Below are 13,334 nucleotides of genomic sequence, written 5' to 3'. Positions count from 1 at the left end.
CGAGGGACCTGGGGATCGGGACATCTACCGCAAGTGGGGTGAACATGTGCGCAAGCCCGGGCCTGGTAGTGGTGATATCCCGGGAAACGGGGGAGTTCCATTTGAGCACCCCTTGCTTCCAAAGGGTCTCGCTGCGTTCCCTTGGGACCTGGGGATCGGGACATCTACCGCAAGTGGGGTGAACAAGTGCGCAAGCCCGGGCCTGGTAGTGGTGATATCCCGGGAAACGGGGGAGTTCCATTTGAGCACCCCTTGCTTCCAAAGGGTCTCGCTGCGTTCCCTAAAGTATGTGGTGACCTGGGTCGGGTGGCCACAGCTTTGGGGGTATCCAGGTGGCTGGCTGAACGTGCTTTCGGTCATGTTTCATTGCGGTGGTCTGCCCGGTGAAACCCAGGCTCCTCGGTGCTGGGGAGTGTGCCCTACGGAACCCTGGTATTTAGGCCCTACCTGCAGTCAGGAAGCTGGCTCAGTATTGCGTCGCCTGCACTTGACTGATTCCCATAAACCTGAACCCTGCTTCCTGAACCCTTACCTGTGTGGGCATATTAATTTGGTCATCCTGCGTGGGTACCTGCATGTGGTGTGAGGACGCCGGTGCATGGTACCCTGACAATTTATAATAAGATTCTTCTGACCAAAATGGCCCAAAATTGAACACCTAAGGTTTGATCTACAATGATCTGGAGTTTATTCCACTGGATAAAAGAAGGGCTTTGCAAAAGCCGTATAGATGGTTTGTTATAAAAATACTACTGCAAATAAAAAAAATTAAATGTCCATAGCAAATAAAAAAAATTAAATGCCCATATTTTTTAAGAAAATACATGAATTCTGATTTGTTGGCACTTTAATATCAAAGTGTATGTAAACCCTAACCACAAACTTCCCTTTTTTGGACCCTTTTGGTCTGTTAAAATTAAACTATTTTTATATCTGTCCAAAAAACACCTATTTTCTGCTAATTGTAACCAATTACATTGATGTCAATGTACGTATACATTGACATTAGCTATCACTAATGACTACATAACCATTCCCTTTCAAGTTATAGAGAATAGGAGAGGGGCAGAGTTCTGTAGTTCTATATTGTTTCTTGATGTATTTGTTGTGCTGATAAGCGTGGTCACCCTAGGACAGAAAGTGTGTTACTGAGCAGATAATAATAAAAGGGAAAAAAAGGCCTGGAAAAAAAAAAATACAGCCACCACATCTAAGGTAATATTACATTTTACCTTAGATGTTACCTTAGATTTTTTGCAGGCAATCCAAAAATGAACTCTTGCAGTGGGGCTACCCCTGCACTGCAAGGGTTAACTGCTCGTTTTGGTCTACAGGCTAAAATAAAGAAGATACTCATCCGATCCACGGTCCTGTGGTGGTGACTGCACGCTCTCTTCCCCTCCTCTCTGGTGGTGGAATGTCCCTCGGCATCCTCACACCTAATGCAGTTGCATTAGAAGTGATGATTAGTGATGGGCTCAGGCGTGTTCGCAGCTCCACGTGCCGAGCCCGCCAGGAAGCTGACAGCGCCAATCACAGGCACTGAGACATATCCCGATCTCTGCAGCTGCGGACCGGGATAATGTCTCAGTACCTGTGATTGGCACTGCGGCGCTGTCAGCTTCCTGGCGGGCTCGGCGCGTGGAGCTACGAACACGCCCATCACTAGTGATGATATCACAGGACCGCCAGAACTCGGGGGAGAAGAGGCTGCAGGGAGTGGTCTAGCAGCTAAGTAGGACTGAGGATCAGGTGAGTGTATTTTCTTTATTTTAGTCCCTAGACCAAAACAGTTAGCAGTATCCGCACTGCAAGGGTTAATGTTCCCATGGCCTGGAGTAATATTTTTGCAATAGTAAAGTATTTAACCCTCCTTTCCAATGATTAGTGCAAAAAAGTTTAAAGATACCCTTTAAACTTTTAGGATTCCTTAGATCCCTTAGTTAGGCTTGACAAAGACGCCTGACGAAGGGATGTAAGGAATCCTGAAAGCTTGCATCTTTATTACCTTCAGTTAGCCAATAAATAGGATCACTTAAACTCCAAACTTTCTGTAATATTTTTGGATAGACTTTAATGCAACACATTTTCCCAGAACAGAAAGGATTACAACCTCATAGCCTCCACATTGGGATTGTCCTCTCCTCTGAAGAACTGGTTACTCCGGTCTGTCCTCACAACATCCTTATCCACTGTGAACTGAACATTTCTCCAGAAATCTTTCTGAGCATCAGGGCTCATGGATACTCTGTATATTAATGAAAGAAGAAAAGAGGTGGTAAAAACCTAAATGAGGTGTTTTTTTTACTATGCCACTAGTAAAACACTGATAAGGATTTATTGAAAGTTGTATTTAAATTGAGTAATACATGCTTAATTCTGCTCTTGTGATATTGAAATGATTACCTTTTATTCTGTATCTGAGCATATTCCTCTCTTCTCTGAACCCGCAGAGATTCACGCTCCTCAGATGTCGACTCCCAGTTGTAGTATCCCAGAAGGAATGGCCACACTTCCCCCCTCAAGGATGGCTCAATGCCACCAAAAAATATTGCCTGAGACAGAAGGTAGAGTGAGACTTAAATAGGCCTGCTAATATCAGATGACCTATCAGAGCATTGAAAGTGAAAATCCAGGAGAATGACTGAATACATAGTTGAATTCATATACAAGAACTGTCTTACCTGACAATTCATAATTCTGTTCAGCTAGTATTCTGATTCCCACACCTCTGCTACACAATAAATCCAAGAAGGATATGATTTTCTGGTTACTGCTTTTTTAGTCTTCTCCTTCCTTGGTGAACAGAAGTGCTGATGCTGATTCATTGTTCAATCAGCATGCCGGAAGTGGAGAGAAGACCCAGAAAGCTGTAAGGGCTAGTTCAAACCAAGCGTGGAGCAGGTGCAGACCGGATCAAAACTGTGTCCAATGTATTCCTATGGTATTTTTAGCTCCAGTTCACATCGCAGCGTGCAGATCCAGAGCAGGTAAAAAAACTGCATGTTTCCAACTATGCAGCGCCAACTTACGGATATGTCTAACTAAGTATTAGCTAAACGTGTATAACTTAATTGGTCCTTTGACCTAAAAATACACCGTGATCAGTGACAAAAACATATATAAACCAAAATGTATCAATAAACAATCAGTGTGTATAAATCAATATACAACTTGAGATTATTATACCAAATAAACATTCGTAGATAGCATAAAATTGTGAAATAAAACAGTGCAAAAATTGAGTGACTGTGTTAAGTGCTCATACGGTATATAAACACAATGGCCCTGGACCCTGAGTCCCACAGAGTCCCTTAAATATTTAGTACTGGTGTGAAAACACCAGCAGGCCCTATTCCTGCTCTGGATCTGCAAATGCATGCAAATGCCTGGAACGCACTGAAAGCCCATGTTAAAAAATATTTATTTATTTTTAGCCAAAAACAGGTCAAAAACGCATCTAAAAGACTAGCGTGCGTGTGCAGAAACCTGACCGGATCTGCTCTGCATTTGGTGTGAACAAGGCCTTAAGCTCACCTAGGAAGTAAATGTTTCACCTCTCCAGTGTGGCAGGGGTGGCTGAATCAAAAGACAGGTGGAACAAATGATGTATCCTTTGGTGGCTCACACACATGTATTTCAATATTTTTAAAACTTATATTAAGTCACAATGCCCACTTGAGTTACTGGCTTTTGTTTGTACTCAGTAAAAATCATAATTGGAGATAAAACAAATCAGGGCAATATTAGTGCTTTTTAGACATCTGAAAGAAATAGAACCTTTCATTAACCCCTGCACCCTTCCCAGCTGACCTGTCCCCGATCTGCCAAGATCCCCTCAGCACCACACAGCCACTTGTCAGAACCTTCTTTGTCAGCCTTGAACATTGCAATTTCCACTTGAACTGCCATGAAAAGTGCAGTCACACTTTAGGCCCCGTTCACATATAGCGACATACCTTTTGCAGCGGATCCGCACGGCCGGGATAGCGCGACTTTCGGGGCGACGTTCCAGCGACGATCCAGCGACGGTAGCGCGACCTTCCCCGTCGGGCTTCATAGAAAAAAAGCAAAATCACGCAAAATCCGCCGAAAAAAGGGTCCGGTAGAAGCGACTTGCGACCGCGAGGAGCGACGAGCGACATGGAGTTAAGACAGCTCCATTGAATAACATTGGCCGGCGACTTCTCGCGATATCGCGCGGCAAAAATGCGCGATATCGCGGCAGAAATCGCGCGACAATTCGCTATATGTGAACGGGGCCTTAGAGCTGAACTCCAGGCTCAATAAAACATACAGCTTGAAATGATAGTTGGCCTCAGTCTTTGCTTAGAAATAACAGTATATTTGTGAAACTAAAGCTGACCATTCACTGGCTGAAAAGCAAACGAGGTGGGGGGGAGGGGGGGGGGCTGTTGGCACCACCAAGCTCAACAAACTTTGACTGAGAAGCCAGGAAGAAAATTGCCAGACGGCCATTGACTATTCAGCTGCATTCACTGTTCGGGTAAGCCAAAGACGCTGTCTGTCAGTTCAATAGTTGGCTGGGGAGATTCCTAATTCCATGATCTTTTGCATTCATGGGAAAATCTATCGATTTCTCTCATTCAGCCCAGCAGTATATTGCCAGCTTAAAGTGACACCAAGCTTAGGGGTAAATCTTAAAAACACATGCAAGTAACCTAACTATTTAAAAAACTGCACCTTATTTGTGTATCACTCTGCTGTAGATCCACAAATCATCTCTGAATTCATGCTGACACTGTCCTTCCTTCTGGAGGGAGGCTACTTTTGTTCCCCATTGTCACTGTCTGTGTGTTGTAAAGTAGCCACCACTCCTTTATTTGCAGAAGCTCCAGGTGGGTGACCACTTTCTTTGTACATCCATCTCTCCTGCACTCTGCAAGCCTGGTCACTAACACACCCCTGTTAAAGACACTATCTCAAGTTTGTTTTCAGCACTGCACCATTTACGCTACATCTTGTTAGTTTTGAGTATCTGGAGTTCAGCTTTAGGTATAGCACAACCTTTTCTGTATAAAGCAAGCTGAGAGGCAAAGAGAAAACCAGCCCAGGAGACATCACAGTTCGACAGTGGGCTGTAATCCAGCTCTTGTACATGTCTGTTCTTTGGCTGGTCACTGCTTCACTTCACATTCCTTCCAGCCAGGGACTCAGCACAGTACCAAAACTAGCTCTTTCCTTGTCCAACAAGGGAGCAAAGAAAGTACAGTATGCCAATGTATGTAGTTAAAGAGACCCTGACATCATCAAAAAAAACTCCTATAGGTATAGAGTGCAGACACCTTCCGTGTAGTGTTTAAGCTTGCTGCTACCTACATCCACATTTCTACAGGTCCATCACTACATTGTTTCTCTGCTCCTGCAGCCTTCTGGGATAAATACTGTAGGCAGTCCAGGAGGCTACAGTAGCAGGGACACATCATTCTCGGCTAGGCAAGCATGGTGTCCCCCCTCCCCAAAAGGCTTTCTCAGATTGTGGAGGGGGGAGGAAGCCAGTTACTGTATATTAAGTCAAAAGTGAGATTAAAGGCCCACTTTAAGGTCTGGCTGCAGATTTCTCAGGTCACAGCTAGTTCTGGAAAGCTGCAGCCGTTCAAGCTGTACAAAGCAATGCCAGGCGGACAGTGGCTGCAGCTGTCTGCCCATGTTCAGATGTAGTTGCACATGGAGTAATTACCTGTGGTTAAAGACAGAAGAGTACCCCTGGACATAAGCTGCTTTCTGCAGGACTGCACAGCTGGACCTTAACGTCTTGTATGAATGAGGCCTTAATCACAGGATTTTAGTCTTTTTTTAAAAGCTGCTGTTGCAACTGTTCAAACAGCCCTGGCAGCGTAATTACAGATTACCCCAACCTCTTTCAAGGTCAGTATTGCTAGACAGCTTGGTCTACTGGTACACATGAAGAAAATATTAGTAAATCATATCACATACCATTATCAACATATTTATTTTGTGATAGCGGTTTTATAAAAAGAAATTTAAACAACTATGGGGCTCCGTTATCTTATTGCCCATTAACCTGCCATCCTAGGCACTGACCCACAGAGGCCATTATGGTAAATACAGCCCTGCCTCTGACCCATGATACAAAAACTGAAGTATCAGGCTCAAACAATCACACCAGGAATGCATGGTGTCATGGGTCTGCCCCCTAAGAAGGTGGCACCAAGACACCCTTTATTCGAAGTGTATTGGTGCAGAGAGCGGTGCTGGTGTAATCATGGCAGTGCCGCTCCCTGCATCACCAAAGGTCTTTCCACTGGTAGACTCAAAAGGACCCAGCCCAGTCTTGAACACTTCTAAAAAGGTTGGTATATAAAAAAAACAAAAAACTAAACTCAGCAAAACATACTGGCAGGGGGGCCTTAAGACTGAAAATGTATTGCATAAGCATCATTTTCACTGGCAGCTCTCAGTTTTCATAAAGAAGAGGTGAAGAGGAAACAGAAAAAATAGCTCATTGCCAATTTGAAAAATATGTATATTTATTGTAACAAAATATGTTAGGTTGTTAAATCTATCAAACGTAAATATACATATATTTGTTACTTTACAGATCCTGACCTTGCGCAGTTTGTACTCTTCCTCCACCTGTCCAACATCATTGAAATGTTGCAACCATAGAGTAACATGAAGTTTCTGGTACATGCCCTCTTCAGGATGAGATTCAGCAGAGGGTAGATTGGGCCTCTGAATTGAGAAGTGGAGACATGTCTTGTCCTCTGATACCTGCTATAGAGTAAAAAAATAAATAAAAGGGGAAAAACACACAACAACCAAAACAATCTAAGGCCTAACAGTTAAAGATATTACTGACAATTCACTGACAATAATAATAGTTAGAATTTAATGTAGAACACTATTAAATGGATGTTAAGGAAAAGTTAAGAAATAAGTTATAAAATAAGTTAATGCTTATTTTGCCACGGTTTCATTTTTTTTTTTTACACCTGTCACTGCGCATCCATCCTGTGAGCCTCAACGCCAGCAATGATACATTGTAACACGATTACTTGGAAAAAAAAGGAATTTAATTAATATTTAAAACACTTCAGCACAATAAAGTATAAGCTTTATTGTGCTGAAGATTTTGGCAATATTTCACAATCTTGACAAAATGCATTGGAGTGAACGGGGAAGGTGAAATGAAAGTCGTTTTTGTGGTTTTTATTTTTACACAAAAAAGAAAACTAAACACATAAAGCAAACAAAAATACACAAATGCATTAAAGAGGCTGTGTTGTTTGTGGAATATAGCCAATGGTAAGCGCTCGGAAAAAACACTACCCCATAGTTCTCTTTAGGGTCACGGGAGGACATATGCTAACCTCCTCGCGTGACCCAAAGCTCAGTATATTGCGGGCTATTGCGAGACGATCGGGAAGTGAGCAGATTGTGCATGTTTCTGCTCACTTCCCGGTTGATAGTGCCGACCTGTGAGAGCTTCTTTGTCACAGGTTGGCTCTAACTATGAGGATGAGTGGAAATCACTCACCTCATAGATCTCCTTTTAAGGACCAGTCTTGAAGTCAACTTGAACATAAACAGGATAGTCTTTATTCCTCTTCAACATAAATGAAACAGTTCATGTGCTTTTTATAATAATCTGCTTTTCCTCAGCATATACACTCTTTAGCACACCTCTGTGTGATACTCACACTGCTCACCTCTCGTGAGCACTCACACTACTCTCTCAGCAGTGTGTCCACCAGGTCCCTTGGGTCACCGACCTTCCACAGCCTCCCCTGGCTGTTCCACATGCATCCAGCACGCACCCGAGTCTGCTTGTGGCCGTGTGCCTCCTGCACACCCACACACCACTGGCTTGGCTTGACCATCATGTGCCTCCAAGCACATACCACCTCTTCTCTTGAGCTCTGATCTGGGCTCCTAATGAGGATGCTCCCAGCCACCTGATCCCTGGCAAGGCAACACCTGACCGCAGGACTGGAGATTTCATCCCACCCAGAACTCTAAGAAATCTCCAGAGATCCAGATCCGAGCTATAATCCAGAAAAAACGGAGGCAACTGAAAGGCCAGCTTCTTCCCTGAAAAACTATTTTCGTTCTTGAACCTCTCAGCCCCTCTGGCTGAGAGTCCTGGGTGACTGTGTTGCCAGTATACTCCGTGGCATTGCCACACACTGCCACAAGGCTTTAAAGAGTAACTCCACTTTAAAAATAAAAAAAATCTTTAAAAATTAATATAGCATATAGAATTGTTGCACAAACCATTTTGTCATTTAAGGTTAATAAAAAGTAAAACACTAATATAGAAAAAACTCTGGGCCTCAAATACTCCTATGGGTTATGGAAATTCCTTTCAACTATCCTGGATCTGTGTTTGAGCAAAAAACAGCCCCAAGTCTAGCAAGCCATGAAAAAAGACAAATCATTAAACTTCCCCATGCATGCTAAACAGCATAGATAGAGGAATCCCTGCTGCTGTCTATTGTATTCAGCAGCCACTGCATACCCCTGAACAGCGCCTGTATCCGATTAGGTACAGGAACTATTCTGCAAAAATTTAGCAAGTCGGCACGACCACTCACAGCTGGCATATCGTCTGATTCAGCAGGAATCAGCCCAAATTTGAGCAGTGTATAGCCAGCTGAAGCCTCATTCTTTTTTTTCTTTTTTTTTTTTTACTGAAAATAATAATAATACAAATAGGACAACTGCAAAGAACATACAATTAAAAGAGAAAAAAATCAAATTACCCTAAATACACCCCAAAAACCCATATTTTAATTGCTTTTTTTCCCATGCACATTTCGCCTAAGCAGCTCAGTGATCAAAATTGGGTGTTTGCGCTTTGGAAAAATGTCACCAAGATCTGCAATTTTGCAGAGAAATTAATTTAGCTGAAATCACTCAACCTTAATAAAGGCAGACAGAAAACAAATTTCTGCTACTGCCAGGATTTCTATACACTCCCTATTCTCTGTTGGTATTATACTGACACCCAATGTCAGATCGAATAAATGATGTGTTCAGCCTGTCCCAACCCCATTAAATATTCACAGATTTAATGACACTTTAAGCACTGTGAGGTATTATATTATCATGGCATTTACCAGCTGGTCAGTGATACCAGAATACATTTTACATTGATACACATATAACTCAGTTGGTGGAGAACTGCTTGTCTCATGGGAAGATCTTTGATTTGTATTAATTATGGCTGATTAACCCATCCTCTTTTGTTAACATTGAATCTTGGTAGCCAGCCCTTCCCTCAGGCAGAAGCAATTCTGGATATGATCCAGCAGAACTGTATATTACAAATGGCCTATGCCACAGCAAAACCAGGAAAGCTGCATTACATGGCTACTACTGAGGCCTGCACAGTGCAGAAGCATAATTAATTATCTTCATCCACCACCACAACAGCAGGGACAGGATACAACTGCTTTGACTGGAACTCTCCAGGGGGTTGTCAAATGTCATTGGCATGAAAATATGCTTCACCAGCTTAACATGATCCACAGCTCTGCACAGTTTAAAAACACTGTGCTCATTTTCGGTCGCACTGTAAAAGTGGCATGTGAACATGTTCTGTTCATACAAATCAGGCTTTTTAAAATCTAAATACTAAATTAAAGCTTGTGATTTTAGCTGATAATTGCCTTGGTTCACTAAGCTATACAAAATGTTTTATGAGCCATAACAATATTACTTTAGGCCATGTGACTGCTAGTAACAGTTCTCATTGGATCTCATTACTGAAAATAAGGGTCAACCATTGTTGTAGCTTAACGTGTTAAGACTAACATGTGTCAGTATTAAATAAAAACACGGAAAATTGTATCAGTACCTATCAAAATTTTCCTTTCCTGGTGCCTATCCATGTCAGTATATATTATGGGTAGGCTAGTGCCAGGAAAATGGAAAATTGTGTCAATATCTTTCCTTTCATGGGGCTTAACCACTTGACCGGGGTGTTAAACCCCCTTCCTGTCCAGAACATTTTCCAGTATTCAGCGCTGCAGTACTTTGACTGACGTTTATTCCGTCATACAACGCTGTACTGAAAGCCGGCTGAACACTTGTATGTAACAGCTGGTAACGGCTGTTTACCTTCCTGGCTAGACTATGCTTGCGCGCGCCCGAAAGGGGGCACGTGCGAGCAGAATAAAAATCACGTACATATGCGTCCACCCGCCGGGAAGGATCCTCTGTCTGCCCGAATTTTTACAATGGGTGGACGGCAAGGGCTTAAGCATGTCAGCACATATTATGGGTATACATATGTGGGCACCAGGAAAAGTGGTATCAATACCTCCCGCAACTTTGCTTTCCTGGTGCCTATCCATGGCAGCATATATTATGGGTATGCTGCCATGTAGGCACCAGGAAAATGAGATCAATACCCACTGTAATTTTCCTTTCCTGGTGCGTATCTATGGCAGCATGTAACATGGGTGGGCTGCCAAGTAGGAGTCAAGAAAAGGAATCAATACCAACTGTAAATTTCCTTTTCTGGTGCTTAACCATGGCAGTATACATTATGGGTATGCTGCCATGTAGGCACCAGTAAAATTGTATTATCACCTACCACAACTTTCCTTTCCTGGTGCCTATCCATGACAGCATACCCATAACATATGCTGCCATGTAGGCACCAGGAAAAAGCTTTACTTGAGCAGGTCTTACTGCAATTGGCAGTGCACCAAATGGGAAGTAATTTTAGAACAAACATGCTGCATTTAAATTTGGCCCAAGAACAACCCCTACTTTATTATACCAGAGCTCCAGCCAAAAACAACAAGGTAATAGTGAACAGTCCATTAAAAATAAAATAACAAAACCGGACGTTGCTACAATATTTACCTTCAATGCAAAGATTTTCCATGCAGTACATTTCTTTCTCCACTAAACTGTAAACTTTTCCTCTAAACTATGGGGTCCTGGACCCACCCCAGCCTGTGACTGGATAGTGAAAAGAGAAGCAGCACAATTATGAGCTCATTTCTCACTCTGCTTTCTCTTCCTATCAGCATACTTCTTTTCAGAACATAAATTGATTGGCACCTTGTTCTACTTCCTTCTCACACACTCTAGGCCTGTAATACAGAGACTGCAAGAAATCAATGCTTGTATTCAGAGACATGAAAAATGTTCACTCATGTAAAACACACATCTCTGGCTGTAATTTCAACCCTTAACGGAGAGTGTTTTTATATTCCACCTTTAACAAAGTGTCACTGTGCAATGCACCAATTACTGTTTAGGAACTAAACTGCAATTTGCTCATGTTGGCAGGACACACAAGCAAATCATTCTTCCCATAATACAAAGGGGTCACTATTTGCCTTTTAACATAACTGTCCATCACCATTACAGAAAAATTGTCTTTCAAAAACAATTTAAAAGTCACATGAGTTTTCGGAAACAAACATTGTCAGTCATCATGAATTTTCCATCCTTATTTTTATAACTCCTGAATGTATGATGAAACATAATTTAAATGACTTAACCAATCACGTGGAAACCCGCACCAATAAACCTGTAACCAAACAAAAGCACATACTTTCTATGACCCCCCAAATACACCAATCTACTAAAAAATGAGGGACGGTCACACACATTTGCTCATTTGGATACAAATTACCTAGTTAATAAAGCTTCCAAAGCTCAGGAACTCACTGTAACCAATTATCATTTTGTATTTTTAAAGCAGAGCTCCAGGTAAAACTGTTCTTAACCATTGGAGTGGGGCTACCCCGGCACTGCAAGGGTTAAAGTGCTCATTTATTTATTTTTGTCTAGATGCTAAAATAAAAAGTTATACCTCACCCAAACCGCAGATCCGGCAGGCTGTAACATCCCTCCCTCCAGCCTGTCTCCCCCTCAGCTGCAGCAATGGTATGTCCCTAGGCGTCCTCACGTCCTATACACTGTGCATGAGGCCCCATTCACACCTTTATCTTTAGGTGCGATTAGGGATTCCTGCATCAGGATCTTGCGTTTTCCTACAGCAGAAATCCCTAATCTGCCATTTACAAACGGCAACTGTCACCCGTGGAAGTTAATGATCGACAGATTAGGAATTCCTGCTGCAGGAAAATGCAAGTTCCTGATGCAGGAATCCCTAATAGCGCCTAAAGATATAGGTGTGAATAGGGCCTTAGACATGACTCAGGGACCTTAGACCGCTGCAGAGGAGGAGGAGAAGCACTCCAGGGACCAGTCTAAGAGCAAACTGATCGTCCACCATTAGCTGTCTGTCAGCTGGAGGCTGGGAGACTATTTAGCCCAACCTTTCTGTTAAGGGCTTGTTCACACCATGTTCGGATCATGTCCAGACCAGAACAGTTTGATCCCGGACCAAGAAAACATCGCAATGTATCCCTATAGTATTTCTGGGCTTTGTTCACACCAGCAGAGTCCGCTCTGGACCAGACCAAAAAAATACTGCTGGTCTCATTTTCTTTGGTCTGGATTGCACTGGAACCCATGGCAACGCATCAAAAACGCATACAAATGCATGGCATTAGATGTGAGGAAGCTAAAGAACATTCTAAAACTGGAACGGAAGGGAAGAGAGGTGACTGAGGATCAGGTGAGTATATCTGCTTTATTTGAGCCCCAAGACAAAACAAGCACTTAACTCTTGCAGTGTAGAGTTCTTCTTTAACAACAAACAAGTTCTTCTTCTGCCTACAACCCAGAGCTTAGGAGATAAGAGAGGAATAGCTGGAGGCAGGAATAATGTAGTAAGTACACAAAATCCCACAGTTCAGCTTTAATTAGCCCTAAATAAAGACCCACTTAAATATGGCACTGTGACATGTCTGGTGCAAACACATGGACTTGCTGTCCAGTTTCTTCCTACTTTGTAAAGGTTTTTTCTTCTTCTGAATTAACTACATGTTTAGGGTTCTGAGGATACAAAAGTTGTTCATTATTTTGGTTCAAATTGATGGACACTTGTTTTTTTTTTCAACCTAACTAGCAATTTCATACTATTTGCACACACATGATAAAATCTGTTTTTTTTTTTGCTAGAAAACAGAGTAAAACCCCCAAACAATGATATATTTTCTGAAAGCAGAGGTCCTGTAGAATAAAAAAAATGCTAGTTGCAATTTTTATGTTGCACGGTATTTGCACAAATGTTTGTCAAACCTGTATTTTTAGGATATAATACACTGAAATGAAAAGTGCACAGAAACAGAATATAATACCCAATTTATATAAAATATTACTATGTACCCCTTACTCACTCACATAGGAAGGGGGGCAGATATCTGAGGACCCCCCCATCTTAAAAACTATACACTGTGTGATATTCCCTGGCTAGG

General features: G+C 42.3%; 1 protein-coding gene across 4 annotated transcripts in view; it reads right to left on the bottom strand.

Annotated features, from left to right (window-relative positions):
* Positions 1–13,334, bottom strand: part of TBC1D16 (TBC1 domain family member 16) — a 101,289-nt gene that overhangs the window by 24,394 nt on the left and 63,561 nt on the right. For 3 of the 4 annotated variants that reach the window (XM_018563867.1, XM_018563870.1, XM_018563868.1), the window contains exons 6-8: positions 6,592–6,759; positions 2,407–2,555; positions 2,114–2,248 (exon numbers count right to left, since the gene is read on the bottom strand). In XM_018563867.1, the coding sequence (XP_018419369.1) occupies positions 2,114–2,248; positions 2,407–2,555; positions 6,592–6,759 (452 nt within the window). The remainder of the gene's footprint in view (positions 1–2,113; positions 2,249–2,406; positions 2,556–6,591; positions 6,760–13,334) is intronic. The other variant, XM_018563869.1, reaches the window with a different exon arrangement.

The sequence above is a fragment of the Nanorana parkeri genome, unplaced genomic scaffold (assembly GCF_000935625.1).
Source record: "Nanorana parkeri isolate BGI_ZX_2015 unplaced genomic scaffold, ASM93562v1 scaffold706, whole genome shotgun sequence".
NCBI classification, from domain to species: Eukaryota; Metazoa; Chordata; class Amphibia; order Anura; family Dicroglossidae; genus Nanorana; species Nanorana parkeri.
Note: the sequence above shows the minus strand (reverse complement) of the source record. Positions and strands in the feature narration are given on the sequence as shown.